This window comes from Triturus cristatus, chromosome 3_1 (genome assembly GCF_964204655.1).
Source record: "Triturus cristatus chromosome 3_1, aTriCri1.1, whole genome shotgun sequence".
Taxonomy (NCBI): domain Eukaryota; kingdom Metazoa; phylum Chordata; class Amphibia; order Caudata; family Salamandridae; genus Triturus; species Triturus cristatus.
In genome coordinates this window covers 501,024,361-501,048,594 of record NC_140583.1, presented here as the reverse complement: position 1 = coordinate 501,048,594, position 24,234 = coordinate 501,024,361, and the positions used below count along the sequence as shown (strand labels likewise).

At 44.8% G+C, this 24,234-nt stretch overlaps 1 protein-coding gene across 3 annotated transcripts in view; it reads right to left on the bottom strand.

Annotated features, from left to right (window-relative positions):
* Positions 1-331: 331 nt before the first annotated feature.
* The window catches only part of FES (FES proto-oncogene, tyrosine kinase), a 580,113-nt gene continuing 556,210 nt past the window's right edge, over positions 332-24,234 (bottom strand). For all 3 annotated transcript variants that reach the window (XM_085644363.1, XM_085644367.1, XM_085644366.1), the window contains exon 20: positions 332-3,787. In XM_085644363.1, the coding sequence (XP_085500489.1) occupies positions 3,645-3,787 (143 nt within the window). In that variant the 3' untranslated portion in view covers positions 332-3,644. The remainder of the gene's footprint in view (positions 3,788-24,234) is intronic.

The window sequence follows — 24,234 nt, the reverse complement described above, 5'->3', positions numbered from 1 at the left end:
GAGCACCTATCTTTCAGAATTAAGAAAGGTTCTTTTTTTAAAAATCCCAATGAAATGAGTTGTGTGCAGCACAATGAAATGGAGAATTGCATGGCTGATTTTTACCAGGTGTGTTGAATTTTTTGTCCCTCTGATTTTCTTTACACTATACTTTCAATCAAGTACTGTGTGAGTAGAGCAAAATCTCACCAGCCGGTCCTCATCTGATTAAAGAAAGACAGCCCCAAATATACTATACTTTTTAACACCGCACACATAATTATACCACCACTCATTTGTGTGAATTTGGGAGGTAGCATGCAGAGTCACTATTAAAGAAAAACACAGAGTCTTTTTGATTTAGACAAAACAGCATTTTAATGAGAAACAAAATAATTTACTTTAACACAATCTGTAAGCACATTTACACATATGTCAAACAAATCACTCATACTTTCACGATTATTGTTAGAAATGTTCAAAGACCACCAGTGGTCCGCCCTAACAGCGTGTGTGCAAAATCACACTTTCAAATTATTATTCGGCAAGGAAAGAACTGCACATTTTTTATAAAATAAGATTTGCATGTGCTATTGGTATATTTTACGTGTGCCGCTCTTTTCGGTTATTTCAAAGGAGCAGAACCAGGTTTCGCGGCATAAGAAATGTTTCAGTCATATATTGGCGACAAAGAGGTGGAGAGGCAAGGAAATTAGAATGGTGCTGTATTCACAGTCCTGATGTGTTCCAGTTCTCCATTTCCTGGCAGATACACCTGACATGTCTAGTCAGATATTTTCTTTGAGTTTTTTATGCATTGATTTACAACCGTGCTCAGATTTCAAACTTTTTTCAGTAGCTGCTCTACTGAGTCAAAGATGAAGAAGATAGTGCTCGTCTGTTTACCGGACAGCTTCAGAAACGCAAAAAAACGGAAATAGGGGTGAAATAACTTCCACTGCAGCGTTACTCCTAAAGTTATTTTATATGACTAAGGTATATCAGAATAGCATTTTTCTGAAAATTGATGAAATACTCAGAAAGACTCAATGGATAAGTTGAATGACTTAGGGAAGATAGATTTGAGAGAGGGTGATGGGGATAACGTTTAATGGTGAAATCTGCAAAACATTTACATTTGGCAGTAGTGCAACATCACATTTTGTTGCTCATGAGCAAAGTGTTTTGGACTACTATATGAGATACTACTACATTGGAACTGAGGTTCGATGCTGGAATATCTCAAATGTGATGTGGGAGTACTCCAAAGTGTTTAGTTTCAGGAAAGAAAGTCTCAGAAGATTGAGTTTTGTGTCTCAGGTTCCTTTTATGGTTTGGTTGACAGCACAGCTATTGCCAGACAACTATGTGAGAATTACTTGAGAGGGTCTTTGGCTCCACCCACGTTGTGAGCCAGAAGTACGTGATTTGATCAGGCAGACGTTGTGTGCTTCTACAAAAAAAAGCTTTCCCTGCACACAGCTGTGATCAATTTGTGTATTTATCCAGCTGCCTGAGCTTGAACTTTCAGAGGCATACACATGACATTGTAATGCTGTTAAAGTGTCTTAGATATTAGATGATTTATGTTGTTTTTCTTTGCCATCAGCACAGATGGGAGGAGGGTAGTCATTAACATAAATGGATTCTTAGATTTGGCTTGACAGAGCGACTGTCACCTGACCTTTAAACTAGAGCAAAATTATGTATTCTACAGTTCTTTGCTTGCACACAAATAGAAATTAAATCCCACACTATATACTTGTAATGTTTCACAATGCCATACAACATTCTTCTAAATCCAGACCTATTTGCATTGCTAATGCTTGCTTCTTTTGGACCGGTATGTATAGTATGTATGTATGTATGGGCTATCTGTATAGCGCAAACTAGCCAAAAAGGCAGTAGAGCAATTTCTGGAGTCTTCACTGATACTCTCCTTATATGTTGAGAAACATTGGGGTTTGAGGGGTGTAATGCTGGCTTAAAAGATATTTAAAATAAACCTGAAAGAACTTGATGTTGGATAGATTAACTTTTAAGAATACAGGATGTCTGAATAAATTTGAAACAGTATGGTGTCCATTTTTGTGGACGTATGGTTAATATGGAAGTATGGGAATGTTAAACGGTTAATGGGTATTTCAGGAGTTAGTGGGGACTAATACAATTTGAAGGACAAAAAAAAAAGCTTTGTAACTAATTGTGCGTGTGAATGATTATCTATATAGATGTACTTGTTCTAGGAATAGTTCAAGCCCATGTTAATGCACTATTATTTGATTTTTGGTGAGTCGGATTAGGACAACTGTGTAAAGGTCGTGTTCTGGATGATATTAATTGAAAAATAAGAATTTCATCATGCCCTTCTTATGGGAGAATTATTTATTTTAGTGTTTCAGACCTTTGCAGCTTTCTCATGCTCACTGTAAAATTGACCTTGGATGATGTATCCCTATTCCAATTAACCCCTCCCACTTCGTCCTTCTTGCTGTCTGTTTAAACCCCATTGTGGACTGCAAACCATTGCATTCTATCTAAGTTTGAACTAAACAAGACAAGATTCTTTGCTTAGGGATAATGTTAGTCTTAGTTTTTCTTACTGAGGCATTGCAGACAGGGAGCAATAGCAACGTAAAGGGCAGATATGTCTTTATAATACATGAGAGCCTGAAATCTCAGGATGAATGCTCATCTCCAATTTTCTTATTACATGTGATTTGTAACGTCCCTAGTCGCCTGTAATAAAGAAATGACATAGCCACACAACTGTAATAACTTATTACAATTGAGTTCAGACGTCACAATGCCTTTTGCCAGAGCTAGCAAACAAGGGGGAAGGCAGATCACAGAACATAATTAAAGCTGCTCTTAGTAAAACAAAATGTGGCTTTTTCTTCAGCTGCGGCTTTTCTAGATGAACAGTGAAAAGCAGAAATTAGATATTTATTGCGACATGTTTATTTTTTTCCACCCTTAGGTATATATAGGAACAATAGAATCTCTGTCATGTTTCTACACATGCTCAGCTAAAGGTTTTTTGCTTTTAAATAGGACTTGAAAACTGATTTGAATATCTGTTTGCAACAAGTATTTAACTACGTTTTGGCATTTTAATTTTCTACCAGAGATTCTAATTTTATTCTTCATGTTGACAAATATTATTTTTCATATGATGGAGCACCACACCAAGGATTGAAGAGGTTTTCGGATGGGGCTGTAGTATGATCATGTATTATAAGGATAGTGCAATTACCAGGCAGTTGTGTGATCATATAAAGGAACGAGGCCAAAGGCCAAGTTCCTTTGTAAGCTCATGGAATCCTGTATGTTTTACGGCCTATTTCGTACTCCGCGATTAACACACAGCATCTTTAATTGAGAGAACATGCCGCACTTATACACATGTAGTTTAGGAAGTTGGTAATCTTAAGAATTCTGAATATGAATAAGTAAACATGTGGCATCCTTGTAGAAAAGAGTTGAAAACTTAAACATGATGTTTACTAAGTAGGAACTCTGGATATAATTTTTGTTGTTCACAAGTTGAGGCACTTGGCAGACTAGATGCATCTCCTGCCTTATGTGACTTAGCAATCCAGGTGTCTCTATATACTTTTTAGAGCAAATAAAAGCAGTTTGTGTTCTTAGTATGTTTCCATTACTCATTTTTGTCTCTTACGGATAGCAATGAGCTCTTCGTGAACATTGGTGAAGTTGGGGCGCTTTTTTTGCTCATACTCCCAGCAGCGCTGCATCAATCGATATACATCGGCAGGACACCTATCAGGGGAAGGCAGTCGATATCCTGTAAGGAGAAAGCAAGCAGATAGGGATATGAATTACTTTATTTCCAATTGAGAAATATCAGCTCATCAGAAATGCTAGTTCACTTGTATGTATTCTAGGTCAATGGGTGATTTAGCTCCACAATCTGTACCCTTTCCTCACTCACTAGACTAGTGTTCCTTGCCACTTACTTGCTTGTTCTTTAAGATTAATTACACTTTATCTTTTAAATCTCCCCTGTATTTTTTAAAACGGTTATTTTGCAAAAATTAACAAATCTATTGTGACAAATCATAATGCTGCCATTGTCAGCTGTATGAGACATTCATATAATAGACAAGTGGCAATTATGAGAGTATTCAATACAGCCATCAGAAGTAAAACTTTTTTTAAAAAACATTCCTATCAGAATCATCCAGCAGCCCAGGTAAAGTGTAAAGTGCATTATGGATAGCTATGTGTCATGTATTTATTTTATTTATTTAGTCATTGTTTTCTATAGCGCGAACAAGTCCCAGAGTTTGGGTGTCAGAGCGCTTTACATTTCAACCACCTTCGATATCAGCAGATATCCACTTCTTTCACGTCAAGAACATGTCTATGTATTCCACTAACACTGGCATATACTTATCCATAAACAAAACAAATATAATGAAGAATAATAGAAATCATTAGATAACATTCAAGACTGTTGTGTCATAATTAAATTTAAAATAAGAACACTCCTGAGTTCTTCTATTTCCAAGCTGGTTATCGTATTGTTCGTTTTAATCACATATATCAATATACAATATGTCATTATTATATATTCTATGTTAAGTAACTACTCTACATATTCTTCATTGTTCGATATCTTTAAGTTACCCATTCTCTAAAATCAATATCAGTGTGTTGTGTGAACCATGCTGTTGCTATTTTTTCTAATCCATCCTCATAGCTACATCAGTGCCTTCATGAGGATTGTAAAGGCCCCCAAATATCTTGAGGTCTACTAATCCTAGTTTGCTAAGTGGAGTATGTGTCGGCTAAATTATTACAAAGGTTTCACAATCTTTTAGCTAATCATTTTGTATAGGTAACTGGCCTTTCATCCGTGACCTGGAACTTCTATGTTTGGCTATAAGGAGCAATAAGGTTGCGAGTCTTCTACATGATGCCGTAACTTGGCTACAAAGCCCTGAAGTGCAAGCAGCGGTGATGAGTCTAAGGGGGGATTGGATAATATCTGTAATTACCTTAAACACCTTTAGCTAAATTTCCATGCCTATCGTATGAAATCAGCTTTGGAACATGACCTGCAGTGATCTGTGTTAGTGGCCGGGTCCATTTTATGCAGTGTAATCGGGGTGCAATACACACGGGTAAGGACTCTGAAATGTATAAGCATGTATATATAGTATATGGGCACAGTCTTTGTCTACAAACAACAGTAACTCCAAATGTTGTCATCAATAACAACTCCCAAATCAGATAAGGTGCCACATTTTATAACGTCTAATTGATGAAAAGTTAATTGTAGTGCATTATGGAATATTAGTAGTCTCATTGCCAATGCAAATAGTTAGGACAAAAAGGGGATTAATGACCGGTACCTCTCATAATAGCAGTTTAATAAGGCTTATGAAGTAGGTGACTGGGGCCATCCTATTAAGTAATGTAAAAACAAATCACCACTCTAGCAAGTCAAAGATCTTCTCAGCATCTAAAAAATGAGAGTGCCCATAGCTCAGGTTTAGACCGGAGCATGAGAGCAAATATTGTCCTCAAATTAAGTGAAATAGTTCTGCATGTGACAAAGCCCCCCTGCTCCAGGATGACCAGTTTATCCATCATGGGCATAATCCTGTTGGCTATTACTCTGGTTGTTGATTTTATTATCTAAGTTCGGCAACAATGGGCAAAGATGGGCAATAAGATTGACATTGCTCTTTGTCCTTTCCTGGGTTTATCAGTGCAGTAATTATTGCCTATCAATGTTGGGCAGGAGTCTACCAAGCTGAAACGCATCACTGTATATCTCTAGTTAGTGCAGGGCCAACAGTTCTTTATATTCTTTGTAGAGATTTGTGTTAAAGCTGTCAGATGCTGGGGGCATTACCTCCCACAAAGCAGTCTAGAGGGGTCTTAAGTTTGCCTAGGTAAAGTTGTTCAAGCAGCAGCTTGCTCCTCATCTACCCATACCAAATTTTGCATGAGCCACAGCACCAATACTGCCCTGATTGTAGCCATCGGCAACATCAGAACCCTCTTTGCTGGGGGAGAAATGGCGGCTCTCATCCTCCTCGATCTCTCAGCAGCCTTTGACACCATATGCTACCATACCCTAATCAAGAGGCCTCATCAGACCGGAATCCAAGAGGACCCCTGCAAATGGATCGCATCCTTCCTCACCGGAAAAAAACTGAGAATCCACTTTCCATCGTTCTCCTTGGAACCCAAGAACATCATCTGTGGCATCCCTAAAGGTTCATCACTCAGCCCCACTCTGTCCAACACCTACATGATCCCCTGGCCAACATGGTCAGAACCCATGGACTGAATATCATCTATGAAGATGACACCCGGCTCATCCTCTCTCTATCTGACGACCCATCCATCACGAGGGCCAACTTCCACTTGTGCATAACCAGTGTTGCTGACTGGATGTAAAATAGCTGCCTCAATCTCAAAACAAACAAAGCAGAAGTACTAATATTAAGGTAGAACACCTCCACGTGGAACGACTTCTGGTGGCCTGCTGAACTGGGACCCTCACCCACTCCTAGAGACCCCGCCCGGAACCACTGCAACATCCTGGACAGCAAACTCCCCATGAAAAACCTGTTCAATGCAGTCTCCTCCACCTGCTTCCTCACTCTTTGTATACCCCAAAATATCATCTTCAAATGGCTCCCCATCACCACTAAATGCACCATCATTCAAGCCCTTGTTACTAGCCACTTGGACTTTGGCAACACATTCTACATAGGAATAACCACTCACCTCCTGAAGAGGCTGCAGACCATACAGAACTCAGCTACCAGACTCATCCATGACCTCCCCAAATGGACCCGCATCACCCCACACCTAGAAACTCCACTGGCTCCCCATCTACAAGAGATGCTAATTCACACCTACAAAGTCCTGCACAAGCAAGTGCCAGCATACATCAACTACCACCTGAGCTTCCACCAACACTCCAGACAGCTGCGCTCTGCCTTCCTGTCCCTCTCTCACACCCCCTGCATCCACCAAAGCAACAATGGAGGACGCTCCTTCTCCTACCTCGCCGCAAGGTCCTGGAACAGCCACCCCCTCCACCTCCATATCTCCCCCTCTCTTCAGGAATTCAGGAGGATGCTCAAGACCTGGTTGTTCAACTGATTCCACCCTCAGCACCTGGATACCTTTGCAGTTGACAAGCAGTGCTCTACAAATCCTGTTTGATTGATTGATCAATGCCAAGATGAGTGAACCAAGATTTTCATTCAGGCTTTCAAAACTCTGTGTGTCTTTTGAAGAGTTTGGTGTCATGTAAAAGTCTAAATTCTTGCACAATTGCCTCCCTATCATATAGCCTGTTGCTGTTATGAGTCCACATTGTTGTCAGCTGGGTTCTACTGCTGCCACGCAGGCACAGTATCTGGGAAAGCGCACTACTCAGTCTCGTTCCCTCTCCATACCTTCTGACCTGTGCATTTTTGCCCATGTATAGGTAAGTCAGCATCCTCTATGTGAGCCAGTACACATTTATTTATTTCAGCTAGAATTTTTGGGTCAGCAGTTTGAGTATGTAGCCTCTCAAGCCAGTTTGCTTTAAAAGATGACTTTGAGAACCCTGGACTGTTTTGAAATATTGATACCCATAATGTAGGCCTTAAAAGATTCCCAAACTGTGTGTTATTTGACAGATCCTACCTTCAATCAAACAATAAATCTCCAATTGTAGCATGTATCTCTTCACGGACCACTATATCTAACAGTGCATCAGTTGGAAACCACCACTCGTGACTCTGAGGAAAGGAAATTGGAATATCTGACATCTGAAGTATTGGTGAATAATCTGAAAGGGTCCTGAAAGACAGCCAGATGAGTGACTTCATCCAGGGGATGATAGCCCTGGACAGAAACCAAAAGTCAATAAGAGAATATGAATCATTGACGGAGAAGATATATATATTCCCCTCAGCTTTTTGGACTCGAGTTACATCAACAATGTCAGTGAAATCACTAAACTGCTGTGGTGTTGGCATAGCTCTAGGACATTGGAATGATTGTGATCTGGACCTGTCTAAGATCAGTTCTAATGGCAGTTTAAAGTCAACATCCCATATGAAGCGAACAGCTCTACATTGCCAGCACAGGGCAAACTCATCATCAAATAATTTGGAAATGTTAACCAGAGTGATTGGGCTGTTGTAGAGCCAGCCAGTAATCATCAATAACCTAGCATTCTGCTCAGCATGTACTTGTTGTGATGTGAAGCTCACTGATTTGCGAATGAGGATTACTACTCCAGTAGATTAATGCTATGTGAGGCAAAATACAGTTACGATCACCACTTGTAAGTGTAGGTCAGAGTGCGATTATGGGAGGTGTGCGTCACTTGCAAAAATGCAGTATCCACCCCATGACGTTCTAGATACGTCATCACTAACCTGGCTTTTCTCTGATTATTTAGGCCTCTAAAATGTATGTGTGTACTTTAGAGAGCTACAATGCAGAAAAAGATAATTTTCTAAATATACCATATTATAAACTTTGCACACCAGTGCATGACTTTACAACAATTGTCTTATGATAGTAAATGCAAACTCAAACTACCACATCTACCTCCTCCTACCCTGAACTTCCCAACAATCATTGGAAATTTTCAAACTCATCCAAAACAAACAAGACCTAAAGCAGTATCAGTGGCTCGCACATGGGGATGTGGCAAACTCATAGTAATATGCATGGAAAAATCCCGTCCCGTGCCCGCAATATCACAATCGCTTATAAAAAGAGGCAAGATTCAAGTCTGCCCACATAACATGAAGGCTATGTGCTAATGATATAGGACATAACAAGGTCCGCTCCTGGAATAGAAAAAGAGAGGATGGTCTAAATTTGTGGCATATTAGGCTAACATTGTTGCAATGCTAGTCAGAGGTGCTTGAGCTATTTCCAATCAATATTGATCGTGGCATCACATGAATTGATGGCCCTGAAGTTGTTATGGGGTCGGAGTATTTCAGTGATTATTTTCTTCTTACAAATGTAATGGCTTAGGCAGACTTGTTGGAGAATTGAGCTTTCCCTTTATAGTCAATTTCAGGTTAGGAGGTTAGACCATAACATACTTCAGATTTACAGCTTGCAATAGTTGTTGGGCTTCCAAGAAAGACTTGTTGCTCTTCTTACACCCTGGCTGTTGAGTTGAGAAAACCGGTCTTTTTGGCCCAGTCCATCTTAGAGTAGAATATGTGTCGCTGTAATTTAAGAATCCAGCAATAATTGGGTGAAGCAAGGCACCTGGAGGAGGTACCTGTACTAACAATCTGCGAGTATGTTCAATAACAAAAATAGCAGAAAATTGTCTCTCTCCAAATAACCCAACCATCAGTGCATCAACAAACATCTTCATTTTCCCCACAGAAGAGGATTTAGGAACTCCTACTAAATGTACATTGTTGCAGCAGGACCTTGCTTCTAAGTCCTCATTTTTGGCATTGATGATACAGAAGTCCTACTCCATTTTGAGTAAAGCTACACTAGAAGTGATAGACCCACTTCAAGGTCTAATAACCTCTTCTCAACTATATCAAATGGCTTGCATGTTTATATAGGGGCTATTTCATGTGGTCTAAGTGCATGATGAGGGTACCAATTTTGTTATCAATACTTTGGAGACTACCCTTCATTTTAAGCAGAAGTGCTGTCACATCTGTATCTGTAGTTTGAGGGGATGTGGGCTGCTATTTCTTGATTCATTAAAAGTATCATGGTGGAATGTAATGCCCTGAATCCCTACATGCACATGTATATTCTGAAGTAAGGGTTCTAGATAGTGTGTGAATAGCATCAGGGAGATAGGAAGTTCTGTCTCGTCCATCTCTGTACCTAATCTTTGCAAACTGGCACCATTCACTCAGACCTTGGCCTATGATGCATTGTAAATTGTGTCAATCCAAAGCTGGTTTACGTTTTCAGAAGCCCGCTTTGACAAGAGTTGCCTTCATCATGGCCCAATCAACTCTTTCAAAGGCTTTTTCCATGTCAAGGGATAACAGGACAGGTTGTTTGCTGCACTTCTGTGCTAAGTCAAAGATATGTAACGCTCTTTTGGTGCTGTCGCTGGTGGACCTGGATGGGACAAACCCTGTCTGGTCACTGAGTATCAAAAGTGGCGTCTACGTTCAACAGTGAAATTGGTTTGTATGACTGGTAACTAGGAGGGTCTTTGTTGGGCTTTAAAATCAGGGTGATCTTGGCCATCACCGGCAATATTCCATAAGAGCTGCTGATGTTTAAAACCTTGGCCAAAAGGGGAGTTACGAGTTAAGTGCAGCTTTTATAAAAGGTGGCAGTAAAGTCATCTGGGCCTAGAGCTTTGTTTGGATTCAAATGCTTAATGACTGGTAATTTCTGCCACAGTGATGGGTTCAACTATCTCTGCCTTTGCAAGGGTTAGTAAGGTGGAAAAAGTAACAGATCGCAAATAAGCAGCATCAAGGGTAGACTCTGTGTAGAGTGTATCATAGTGTTGATGAAACGCTTAGACGTTCCTCTCTTCAAAGGCAAGGAGCTGCTTGTAGTATCTTTAACCTCATTAATGAACTCCTGAACCAGAGTGCCACATAGTTTGTTAGTTAAGAGAGACCTAGCCTTTTTCCCCCCTCATAGATGCTGGCTCCCACTCTTGCAAGGATATAATTTGTTCAGAACTCGAGGGTTTGAATTTGACTTACAAGTGTGATTAATTGCCTCCTAAGTTTGTGTGATCTCTCTCATGCGGCAGAGAAAGCTGGCGTTCTGAATAAGGGCACCTCTTATTACAGCTTCTAAAACAACCCAGTCCATTTCTTGGCTCAGATCACCTGTGTGTTTGAGTGCGAGATATTAATTTATAGCGTCCCTCATTTCATGGAGGGCAACCCGGTCTGTCTCATGGAGGGCAACCTGATCTATCAGCAAGCAGTTGTTTAATCTCCACATGCCCCTCGGGTTAGAGTCCCACGGCCCTGCCTACTCTAATGTAAGTGGCAATGGTCCATGGTCCAAGAGGGTCTAAGGGCCTTGAATGACATCTTGGATTTGCGATATAAGCAGCTGATCGAGTAGAATGTAATCTGTGCTAAGATGACTGTGGTGTGCGGTGAGAAAATGTGAATAGTCTGTCAAAAATGGGTATCGACATCACCTTGTATCAATCATCCTAGATTGTACAAGATGTCCTTTCCTGTCGCCGAGATGGCTGGGGTACCACCCACTCTTTGGTGTGACTTATTCAGGGTAGGGTGCATCACTCTACTGAAATTGCCTCAAACAATGAAGGGGCATTCGGACTAGCCTAAAAGCTTTAGTACAAGAGATATCAAATTGGTCTCATGGACAACATTGGTGGGTGCATATAGAGGCTAAGGCAATCGGAGTGTGATCCCATTAATCTATGACTAATAGCCATCTGCCTTGTTTATCTGCTTTAACTTCCCTTTCTGTGAATTTGGACTTGTCTCACAGCACTAACTGCCTTTTTTGATGGGGCTGAGGCGTGATACTGAATAGGGAAAAATATGGGTTGCAGTCTGTGTTGGTGCTCTTTAAGCAAATGTGTCTCCTGTAATATATGTTTGCCCCAATCTCTTAAACTCCCCAATGACACTCAAGCATTTTGTGAGATTATTGAAAAGCGCGACGGCTGCCCCAGCGAAGGGGCGTCCCGACGCTATTGCAGGAAAGACTGACAGAGCAAAAAAAGCAGGCAAGTACTAAGATGCAGAGAAAAGATAAGTCTTAATGGCTTTCCTGAATGCTAAATAATTATCAAGGCCACGTATCTGCCCAGGGAGTGAGTTCCAGAGAGTGGCGGCTCTGTAACGAAAAGAGCGGCCACCGGCCCTCACTCTACGTGTCCGGGGAACCACCACCAGGTGCTGACCCTGTGAACGGAGAAGCCGTGTAGGGGCGTATGGCAGCAGAAGGTCGGCCAGGTTGGGAGGAGTGGGCAGTTTCAAAATCTTGAAAGAGATACATAGGGTTTTGAATTCAATGCGTCTGGCCACAGGTAGCCAGTGAAGACAGCGGATGGCGTTTGACACAGAGCAAGATTTGCGCAGACCTAAGAGTGTTCTTGCTGCTGCATTCTCTGTCCTTTGCAACCTCGAGACCTGCGCTTTGTTGGACCCTAGATAGAGGGAGCAGGCATAATCGAGTCTCGACATAACCGTCGCCTGAATGATGACCTGACACTTAGATGCGTAAAAAAAAACCCAGCAAGGGTCTAAGCCCCAGTAAGAGGCAAAAACAGGTCCCTGCCATTTTTTCTGTTTGGACTTGATAGTTTAAAGAAGAGTCCAACCAAACCTCTAAGTTTTTTTACTGCCTGTTTTGGGGAAGGGGGTGTACCTAGGCTGTCTGGCCACCAGAGCTCACTCCACTGACCATGGTCCTTACCTACTAACAGTACCTCTGACTTGTTGGAATTCAGTTGGAGGCAGTTGCTGTTCATCCACTTGGCACTGCCGCAAGGTCGCCCTGAAACGTAAGGGCGTCCTGCTCGGTGTTATTAGAGAGTGCCACCACCAACTGAGTATCGTCAGCGTAGGAGACCATGGTCAGACCCCTGCTGCTGGCTACTGCCGCTAAAGGTTGAACATAGATAATAAATAACAGGGGACTTAGGGAGTAGCCCTGTGGCACCCCTTGTTTCACTGGATATTCACCAGACGCAAACGGGGGGCAGTTACCGTAAATGACCTCTCATGGAGAAATGAAGCAAGCCACTCCAGAGCCAAGCCCGTAATTCCAACCTCCGCTAGGCGTCTCAGCAGTATATCATGAGACACAGTATCAAACGCGGCGCTTAGATCTAACAAGATCAGCGCCGACGTTTGACCCTCATTCATTGCTGACCAGAGATGTTCTGTAACAGCTAGGAGAGCTGACTCCGTGCTGTGGCCTGGCCTGAAGCCATTCTGGGAGGGGTCCAGTATGTTATTTGCGGCCAGAAAACCCGACAGAAGGGAGTTCAAATATGTCGTAACTTTTAAAGTCAGAGGTGTAGACATTGTTTATGTTGAGTAATGAGTAAGTTCATTCGAGTGGACTGATCCCAGGGTCCATTCTCCTCTGTCAATTGTTACATGTGAGGGTGACATAGATCTAATGTATATTGCATTATGCCAGCTGATTTATGTTCATTTGTGGTCTTATTGAGGCAGTTCCTGCTCTGTGGGATCAGCAGAGTCTCCTGGGGCTCCCTGATCACCTCGCAGAGGTGTGAGATAATGCAGTACTTGCTTGCTTCTATTTCTTTACTGTCTGGTATGGGGTGGCAGCATTTGAGTGACACAGTCATTCAAGGCACCCTTGGGGAGTGACCACTGGACAAGGTCGGAGAGGATGTTGCCTCCCCTGAGGAGACCCAACCCAACAGAGTACGAGCATCCTCCAGTGAAGTAAGGGAGCGGGGCCTGCTCTCCCACTGGAAGACCAGCCTAAAAGGGTGTGCCCATCTGTATTTGATTATTTTGGATCTCAGGTGATCGGTTTAAATGCTCTGCATTTGAATAAAGTTATGGATGAGAAGTCTTGATAAAGCTTCAAACACATTTGGAAAGATCTGACGCCAGAATATCTTGAGGGATTCCTTGAATTCAGATATTGTTTTAGCGTGATCTATTCTCAAGGTTTTCGCATTTCCCCTGAAAGAGAATGGGTTGGTCTTCAAGTGTTAGCAATCATTGTTGAAGCCAACCACAGGTTGCATATCTGTTCATTGAGGCTTTATTTTCCAATACCTCAACGCGGATTTCCCAACTCCATTGCGTCTTTCTGCACCTCCTATAGATCACTCTGTAAATCTGATTTAAGTGTTTGGATTTCCACCTTGAAGTCTTGAAATACCACTAAGAGAAAGTCTTTTGTGATCCCTCAATCTGTGAGTGAAGGCCCTCGCTGATCCTCCTCAGAGTGTGTCTCTGCATTCCACGACAAGTTCATAGTGGACTGGCGCAATAAGGCTTGTTGTAGGAGACTTTTGTTTGGTCTTTTTTGGTCCTGCTTCCTGTCATGGTTGGTCAAGAGTTAATGGGTCTGGCGAGCCTTTGTGTACTGCTCGGCCCATCTATGCAGCTTTAAATTCCTGCTGTATGTCAGTATGGCACAACTGGGATTACACACAGGGAAATAGGAGCAGTGTCGCAGGAGGCAGCCAGGGCCAGACTCTGCCTCGGGAGCAAGTCCAAGCAGGTATCTTCACTGGGGACTTAGAGTTGTACTTGTGGTGATGAGGCCCATCACTGTGTGGGGAGGGTCCCCTCAGAGTTCCCACTCAGTCCGCCTGTCGTTGGTGTTCACCGAAAGGTGTCCAGATTCTCTAGCAATGGCAGTGTAAGACATCTGTACACTTTCAAGCCCTAAGGGCAGCTACCTAACAGGGCATCCATGGGCACCCAGGTCATCTGCGTCATACCAGTAGCAACCGGGGTCATAGTACAAGACCCAGTGGCAGGAGGGTTCCACTGTCTGCCTAGAGTCCTGTAGCCCACTGCGGCTCCACAGGCCTATGCCTTCCCTCCTCCCTCAGTAATGTCTCAATTGGGCCCACTGCCAAGGAAGAAATGGGGGCACCCCGCAACTTTTGCCTCCTCAATGGACAGCCTCCAACCTCTTCTGATGAATTGACCGAGGGGTCCCCAGTCCATTCCTGGCCTCCAAGGCAGCCCTCCGCTCCTTGTACTCACCGGGGTCATCGGGGTCCACATACCGCCTGTGATGTCCCCTCTCGCTGAGGTCCTCACTGCCCGTGTCGTCATCTGCACTGCATATTAGCTTCCCCGAGCTTCAAGGCCAGGAGCACGGTGCTGCTGATGGCAGGTACCCGCTGAGATCTGGGCCCATGTGCCGGGGTGTCAAAGCAATCACAGGTTCTGTCCCACTATGCGGTTTCTTCTTTTATAGCAATTCTTGCTGTATCGAAAATTAACCACCATATGCCATATATCCCCAGGGGGAGGGGGTCCAAATGTTGCCCCGGTGACCAGGACGGTTGGTCTAGGGCCTGTGCTACCCAGGGTTGGCTCACGATCAGCTATTTGGAGCTCGTTTCCGGCAGGTTATACCGGGTGCATCAGCTGTCCCTGCATAGTCGGGCCTCCAAAGTGAGGGCATCTGTAGTTGTGAGGCTCACATGGCTTCTAGGCTTGAAGGACCTCCTCTCATGAGTGCCGGGACCCCTGTAGGTCAGAGAGAGCATGTCGTTGAGTGGCTACACTGCCTTGGGCGCTGCTCAGTCACACAAGCTCTGCCATGTTGTTGCAAGCCATCTTGTCTGGGCAGGCCCAGCTACTGCAGCACTGGAGGATTCCAGGACTGCCATACTTCACTGACTGAGAAGTCACTCAGAGTGACAGAGGATCATATTCAGCTGTTCTTCCATCGCCTCATCGGAAGAATGGGGATTCTCTGACTCAGGGCCAGAGCTCACAAATCAACTGTATCCCATGTTTGACACCTGGCCATGCTCCCATCTACCTTTTTAATTATCACATTGCTGTTGAAAGTCTGAGCCCTCTCTAATTTCTCAGCACAGTGCATAACAACTGTCTCCTCATTTGAAGTTGCGTCACTGTTCTCAGACAAGCTGCTATGCTTAAATCTGGATCTTGGAGCATTAAAAACAAAGTGATGAATGGAATGCTTGTATTAGTCCCAGCCACTGGCTAATTGCTCAGGCCGCATCCAAGCCCATTGTTTTTCACCCACCATGCCACCACAGCTTGAACTCAGACATATGCAAATCAGTCTTGACCCTGCTCCAATCAGAACAGTCCAGATAAACTGCCAGGCCAAGTCCTCCCTGAACCGGAAAACAAGCAACCCAGGGCCAGTTTCACCCTTTTTAGGGCTCATCAGCCAGGTAAAGCTTGGTTGCAGTGGCACAGTGAGCTGAGATTAATTCAAGCATTCCATCCATCCCTTTGTTGTTGTTGTGCTTTAGGCCCGGTACAAGGATGATTAGAAAGCTGCAACACCAAAATCTTTTAGCATATCAGTGAAAATCATAAGGAACTTGTGTCCACAGTGTTTCAAGGGTGGGTTGGGGAGGGTGCATGTGCGGATGCCTCAGGATCTCCCATGTTGGCTACTCTACCAGGCCAAAAGAGCGGGTACATGTTCCCATATCAGGGTTTTAGTGCCTGGTGCAGATGAAGGAGCCATTGATGATTTGCCTTCCACCCACTATTTTGTGTTTATGCAACATTTGCTTTTCTAAAGAGACAAAGAAATGGGTGGCCCCTTTTTGGGCCTTACCCTCTGAAGTGAAGATGGCCCGGCACTAAGAGATCCAACAAGAGCTGTGAGGCTGTAATCTTTGGCTCATGCCATCTTCCTCAGTGTGGGCCTACTGACTGAGCCCATTTCCTCCTACTTGGAAGCAGTTGTGTGCGGGGCATTGAATGGTGTCCTGGTATGTTATGGTATAAAGGTGACTCAGAGGCAGGAACTTGCAGACTCCAAGAAACTGAGATATGGCGAGAAGTAAATACTTTGGCTGGTTGAAAAAGTGCCTACTATGAGGATACTCAAAGTGGGGAAGCCTGGCTCCAGGGAAGCTGAGTGTTAAGTTTGAAGACTGCAGAACGAGCTCTTGCAGATGGTGGTGCAGAAAGATATGTGGATCCTGGAGAGAAGGCAGCACCACAGTAGTTTCTAAGAGGATGCTAGCGAGTACTTCCCTGTTTCTTACCAAATGTAAACTATTCAAGAGAGCTCCATAGGAGGAGGATGAGATCTGGCATGTGGGGGCGAGGGCCACCATCCTCCAAAACCAGCACAGTTTTGGATGCAGATGGAGGACTTGAACAATAAGATCAGATAGAGTGCCTCACTTACTGGGGGACCCAGAACAACTCACCAAGCGAAGAGAGCTTCCAGGAGGTGAGCTGCTCTTTACCTCCTCTCCCTGGTCAGTCTACCTTTTTAGATAGCACATTGCCAGCTCAGGGTCCATAGCACTGTGCATGACAATGTTTTTCTCAGCTAAAGCTGCACAATTCCGCTCAGTCCAGCTTTCATCCTTGGTCCAGAATTTGTCACCTCCCAGAGCTAGTAGAAGAAGGGGAAATCTGCAGCAGAATAGCTGATTCACGGAACTTTCAAAGAGAGTGGCTGTAGGAAGCTGACTCTCTATATACTATACCAAAATGAGGTATAGTGTGTAGAGAGTCTTGTGGATCTCCAGAGGCTAAAGTAGATTATACTAATGCTCTCTTTTGTGGTAGTGTGGGCGAGCAGTGAGGCTCATCAGAGGGCAGTGTTAAGCATTTGTTGTACACACATTAGCAATAAATGAGACGCACTCAATGAATGAATCCAAGACCAATTTATAAAAATAACACTTGTCTATATTTATTTTGTAGAACCACAGAACTTCATCTTAGGTAAATATGTTTTGCAATAGAAATACTTTTCATTATCAAAAGTGAACACTACAATTTTCAGACTTTGCAATATTAATCAATAAGAGGAAGTAAACATTCAGCATACCGATAGGTAACATCGACTTATAACACCAGTCTTCGAGAGTTATTATTAGTATTAGGCAAGGTTAAGTTCCGCAGCAACAGTACACCACCAGCGGCACAGGGGTGCCGGCTGCATATACAAAATGTATGATACTAGAACGATAGCCATTAGGCCGACGGCCCTAACAACTACAGCATTAGATCGATGCCTGCATTTTAACACCAGTTTCTAGAATGAAGTACAATAGCACGCAACCACATAGTGTGCTTTCACGCAGACAAAAACAAAGAATGCCTTAAATACGCATCATTTTGTAATTAAATATTTTGTATTTAAATATTTTACTTACTTTCACTTTGTCGTGTTTAATGCCGCTTGCCGCTTTTAAGGTTGGGAAAAAGTTCAAAGACTGAACTTCCTTCCCCTGCCTTGGGATCTCACTGGGTGGTTCCGGCCGCCAGAGCAGGGCCATGAATTCCGTCATGGTTGAGGCAGTGAGTCTACTATTTATCTGTGGCCCAAGTCACGGAAGGCACCATTTGTTTCGTGTGAGAGGACGCACAACCCCCCACCCTTAGCCCTAAACTGCCCACTCCTAGTCCTAATACTGCCTGCACTACGTTACACACTAAAACAGCCCCTTCCCTTAGCCCTAAATCCCCCTCCACACTCTTAACCCTAAACCGCCCCCTTACACCCTTAGCCCTAATACTGCCTCGCACTACCCTTAGCGCTATAACAGCCCTTCACTTAGGCCTAAATCCCTCCTCCACACTCATAACCCTAAACCACCCCCTCACCCCCTTAGCCCTAATACTGCCACGCACTGCCCTTAGCACTATAACAGCCCATTCCCTTAGTCCTAACTCCCCCTCCGCACCCTTAGTCCTAAACCGCCCCTTCTCACCCTAAAAACTGGCGTTGAGATGCCACTTGTGAAACGTTTCGGCATTAAGACGGGTGTAGTAAAGATGCCGTCGTGATGCTGATTTTGTTCAAAAGGCTATTTGTAATAACGCCATCGTAAAAAAGGACATTTCCTGAAAATATGGTGTCAGGCGCCCAATGTAACTCAACAAAGAATGGGGCAATCGACCAGATGCTCCTTACAGATGAATAACAGCAGCTTGGGGGTGGCAGTCTTCAGGGGTTGAAGCAAGCACTGGGCAGGGTTCAAAGCAGCACCAAAGGAACACCACCAGCAGATCAGGGGCAGCTGGGTATAGGGTGCCAACACAGCATCGGATGCCCAATATGAAGCAATTGAGACAGGGCAAATTGGAAAATGGCTGCAGGCTCAGCCTACACAGGCCCTTCCTCTACACTCCCCAATCTTGTTATATTTAGGCTCAGCCAGGAGACCAGAAGAAGGAAACCAACAGCTGGACAGGTAAATTACGATGCTCGGGCATAAGGACACCTTTCGTCCACTTCTAGGGCTGGCGGGTGCAGGGGTGTCTTTTGATGTCGGAAACAGCTTACCGGAGCAGGTTTCGGTTGAGTGGGTCTCTGTGCAGAGGCTGCAGATGAAGTTGAGGAGTACGAGAGGGGTCAACCCACAATGGACTTGGGCTCTGGAGCACTGGGGAACCTCACTGAGACTGGTAGGCCACTTGGACTTGGGCTGTAGGCATCAGGTGCAGAGGTGAAACCAGGAGCAGGGTTTTGCGGTTCTTCAGGTCACAGAGGTGAATCGATCAATTGTTCTCTGGAGATCTTGATCTCTGTTGAAGCCAGGCACACCTCCGAGGGTTTTGGAAGTCACTGGGCTGCAGGATGAGCTGCCTTTTAGTGTAGGATCATTGAGGGCTGCAGACAGATCGGCAGGGCTGGGGCCAAGTCAGTAGTTCTCTGCAATCTTCTCTGCTGGTGCGACTCTGTGGTATCAGGCACTTCTTAGGTCATCAGGAACTGACGTTCAGGGTCTGGGGATACCACTTAAATGCTTGATTTAGAGGTGCTACAAGGGAGTGACAAATAGTGGCCAATGGGCCCCTTCACCCTCTATTATGCCCATCTCTTGTGGGTGGGGGACATAGCCCTAGGTCTGATTGGATAAGTCTAACCATCTTCAAGATGGTGGGCACTGAATAGTGTACTTCACCGTGCCTCCAGCACCTGAGAGTGGAGTTGGCAAAGGGGGCCATACCTCTTTTTCTTGCTGCGTTTTGGCACCTGTTCTCCTACCAAAAAGGGGTGAAGACAGGAAGGGGGAGCCTGCTCCTTCTCACAGGAGAGACTGGGGTCGCATTACAAAGGCTGCAAGCCTTTGAACCTCCCTGCCACAGATGGCTCTTCCTGACCAGTGGGAGGTGTGAACACTTCCACCGAGGAAAGGCATTGTTCTCGATCTCTGAGTATGCAGGCACTCACCCCATGAGGTCAGAACACTTTCTGGTGGTAGCAGGCTGGCTTAGGCCAGGCAGTGACCCCCCCTAAGGTTTGGTAGGCTTTAGGGGACCCCTCTAAGGAGTCCTCTGTGTGCAATTTGTAATCAATCTGACACTGGAATCAGCGCAGGTTTATTATGACAAGATGTTTGGTACCAACATCCCATACTTCAGTGAAGCCATCATGGAGCTGGGGAACTTGTAATGCCAAGTGTCCAGCCAATGTACTTATTGTGGCTTCCTTTGTCTCCAGGAAGCACCATATGTCCTGAGTATACAAGCTGCCATTAGGAGCGTGTCCAACCTACCGAAGATGCTGCACGCTACTTACTGCTCATTTTGATATGTTACACCGATAAGGAGCTGTGAGTTCTCAGTTGTTATGAATAATTTTCAGGTTAAAAAACAGAAGTGTGGGGGGCGTGGCTTCGAAGACGAGCATGGCGGATGCGTCTTTGTAGAGCTCCACTAGCCAACACCTTCTCGGAGCCCTAATCCTGCTGTTATCCTGACCCCATATGCCGCTGCTGCAGACGTCTACTTGCGGAGCACACCGTGACCCAGAGGTGCAGTTTGGCGCCAGTGGAGTCCACATCCAGTGTCGACGCGGCTGTGGCTGAGGGCGGAGGCCATGCTGGGCCGTGCTGTGTGGGCTAGGCCGCGGCCGGCGATCGCTGCAGGCCGATTATAAAGACCTCGCTGCAGCGGCTGCTCCCGCTATGCCCGACTTCACAAGGTCAAAATGTCTTTTGAATCCCATCCCATCATGGTCTTCCCGGACTACACCAGGCTGGGGCAGCAGCAGAGTCAGTCATTTGTGGCAGCCAAGCAACGTCTTCGGGAGCTGAACTTATCCTACGCGCTGCTGTTCCCCGCCAGGATGAAGGTGATATATAATGCCAAGACTCTCTTCTTTGACTCCCCTGAGGAGGTTTTCGCTTGGACTGATGAGAAACGAACTCTTAAGCCGCACTCGCCGCTGGACTCGGACTCTTCGCAGGGATCCCATCGAAGCGGTCAGCAGGACAGAGACACTGTGGCAAGGAGCCACAGATCCCGCTCTAAGGGTCAATCGGGGAATGCAAACTGAGACCACCCTGGCTGGGGGCATATTCTAGCCTTCATCTTCTACAGAGCACTATATTGAAGCTGTGGTTCCTCGCTGGGTAGAGTCAGATCCGGATGTGCTGGGGTCTTCTTCACCTGCTCTGAGAGGTGCCGGTCGATGACCGCCCTGGACGTTTTGGGTGATGTTGGGTGGGGAGGATCCATTAGGGGACTTGCCTGGGTCATCATGTTGGTGGCCTGGGACAGGATTCCACCACGACAGATACTCCGTGTTTTGGGAAGTATGGGGGTGGGGGGGGTGGGGGGGGCCTTGTTGGGTTTTAGGTTGTTTGTTTTGTGTTCTGCGCACCAGACACATGCCTCCAAGCTACGTCATTAATGCACCATTGGTCACTGCACACTTTAGAGAGTAGAGATGACTCAGGTCACAGGTAAATCTCCGTAGGGGGGAACTCACTATTCTTGCATGGAATGTTCGGGACTGTTGAAAAGTATACAATTGTGCCACAACTTTGTTTACTTCTCACCCTTGTGTGGATCACAACTTATGTATTTTTAATCACTGTAATGATTTTAATACCTGTTTATGCATAATAAAATGTTTTTATTGATGGATGTACAAAATAACTAAAATTAAAAAATAATTTTAATTTCCATATTTGTTTCATTGCATTGAGTTGTTCTGACTAGTGGATACTGAATCAGTTTGTATTATCATTTTCTTAAATTGCCTAGGTTGTTTATTTTCAAATATAATGTTCGGGACTGTTGGACAAGATCAAACGGTGGGCTGTGCTTCACTTAGCGAAGCCTTACTCGACTGACATCCTATTATTGCAGGAGACTCACCTTTTGGGCACTAAAGCTACAGTGTACCACTCCGGCTTTACAAGGGGATCACGCGGCACGGCGATACTCATCCACCGCCGAGTACCGCTTCATATTACACAACACTGGCTAGAACCCGGGGGCTCTTCACTATTATCTCCGGCACCATAGCCGGCAAATAGATCACATTAGGTCAGACGTTCGTAGATACATTTACACAGCTCTGGGGGGACCTTCTCTGTGGCTTGACGATTCTGGGCAGGGATTGGAATGACACCGTGGGATGTCCCGACAGCAGTGCTTAATTTGTGCCGGTGCTTTCCGGTGCTTAGCACCGGCACTTAATTATCAGGGCCGGGTCTACGAGTCTGCTGGCTGCACGCAGTATTTGTAACAAAAGTATTATATATAATAAGTTAATAACTCATATATTATAAAGCTAAACTCACTCCAGTACTGACTCGGCGCAGTGTTGTTTTTGATTGCTCCCGAGTCCGACTCGAGAGTCCCAACTCTGCTCCCGAGTCCCGATGAAGACGAGTGTTGCGGCGGCTGTGAGAGCCAGAGAGCTGAGCCATTGATTCGGCCAAGTGACAGAACAGAAGATTACAAAATCAAATATGATGGCATTGACAGCCGCCGAGCCGCGGCCCTTAGTGTAGTGTACTGTTGTGCCGGTGGGCGGGACATTGAGATTGGGGCATTGGGCTGGATTTGGTTGTTCGGGGGTTGGGGCTGTGCGGCAGCGTGTGCAGATTTTATTCAGAATTGCCACGCCCCGGCACACCGCATGGAGTCATCATCATTCTAGGCAGCGGCCGCAGCACGAGGACGTTGAGGGCAGCCAATGTAGCTCCAGGCCCAGGCAGGCCAGCTTAAATTGGTAAATAAACTGGCTCTAAGGCAGTGTGCCCCAGCCCACCACCGTAACTGTAAGTACTACTAAATTTAGCAGTATTATAAAGTAAATTAAACAACAGTAGTAGCCACGCATCGTCGTTACTGTCTACCCCCATCCTGTGGCGTAGCTTGGGCCGCCAAACGCGCCTCTTGGTGTGGCACTGCCCCAGCGTCTGTGTACTTAGCTCGAGGGGGTGGGGGCAGCGGCTGTCGAACTTCTTATCTTGCGCTGGTGCACAAACCACAAACATTATTTACTGGCGCTAGTTTATGTTGTACTGCAATCGGAATGGATGATTTGGATCATCAGTAAATCTTAGCAAAAAAAGAAGAATCTCCCTCAGTGCTGCTCCAAAATAAATAACAGACAAATGGAGTCCACTGTCCACCCCACCCCACGAGAATGTGTTAGTAATCGCCCTAGCGCACACAACGGAACTATATTATTGAAGCAATTCTTGTGGGTGCAACAGCAGTTTCAGTTTTGGTGCTGTGCTGCGATGGCCTAGTCGGAAAGGCCAATCCGATCGGATGCGGGCATAAGTACTATAATTAGCCCATTGCCATTGCAACACCGCGCAGGCAGTTTGTGCAGTCACATTTCTGCCATCCGTGGCCTGCTCCCAGCCCCGCACTTGCAAGACTGCCAAGCTGGAAGCGACCAACAACCCAGATGAAAGCCATGATTTGAAGCCATTTTTAAGGCGGGGGAGGCAGCAATAGTCAGAGTAGTTTAATGGCAGTTGGTAAATATATCTCCAACTCTGAGTATGGAAGTCTTTCAAGAATGCTGACTGACCGACCCTAATGGATGTGTGCCTCAAATCGGTTCTCTCTGTCCCTAGTCTGTATTTTCTTCATCCTCTTCATGAGCCCACCTGGATGCCTAATAATATCACATATATTCAGTTTTTAGTTTGAGCCGGTGCCGGTGGCTTCCGGTGCTCGGCACCTGCGTCTTAATCTACAACATCGGAAATTATCCACTAGGTATTGGAGGGCTTTTCATGAGCACCAGTTAATGTATGCATTCATTTTTTTGTATGCACGCCTATTATCCTATTCCTAACTCAAGCAAACTTAAACCATGTATTGCTTTAATATTCCAGTTAAGAGTTTTCGAATTACGTTTAAATTCATATATTGAATAGGAACAGAATTCAGTTTTTAAAAAGCACACGTATACGTGACCATTTCACACACTGTGTGTTTATATTGCTGATCACGTGTTTAATTCCATGTTCATGACCTCTGCTTGCACTTTTTATAATTCGAACAACACTAGCTTCTCATTTTACTGTTGCTCAGTTGTTGGGAGCTTGTTTTGAGCTGGTGGTATAAACGGGAGGTGTGCTAACATTTCATGTGAATAGAAAGCTCCATGCAGATTGCATCGTGACAGTCCCATCATCTACGTGAGTAAGCAGTAGCTCAATACGGACTATAGTTGGACTAAAGGGACTAGTACTAGTACTGACAAGAGTTACCTCTGCGAGCACTCATTTAGCATTGAACCTGAAAATGCACAATTGTGGCTCAAAGAGGTAAAGTGGGGCTGGACTCAGAGCAG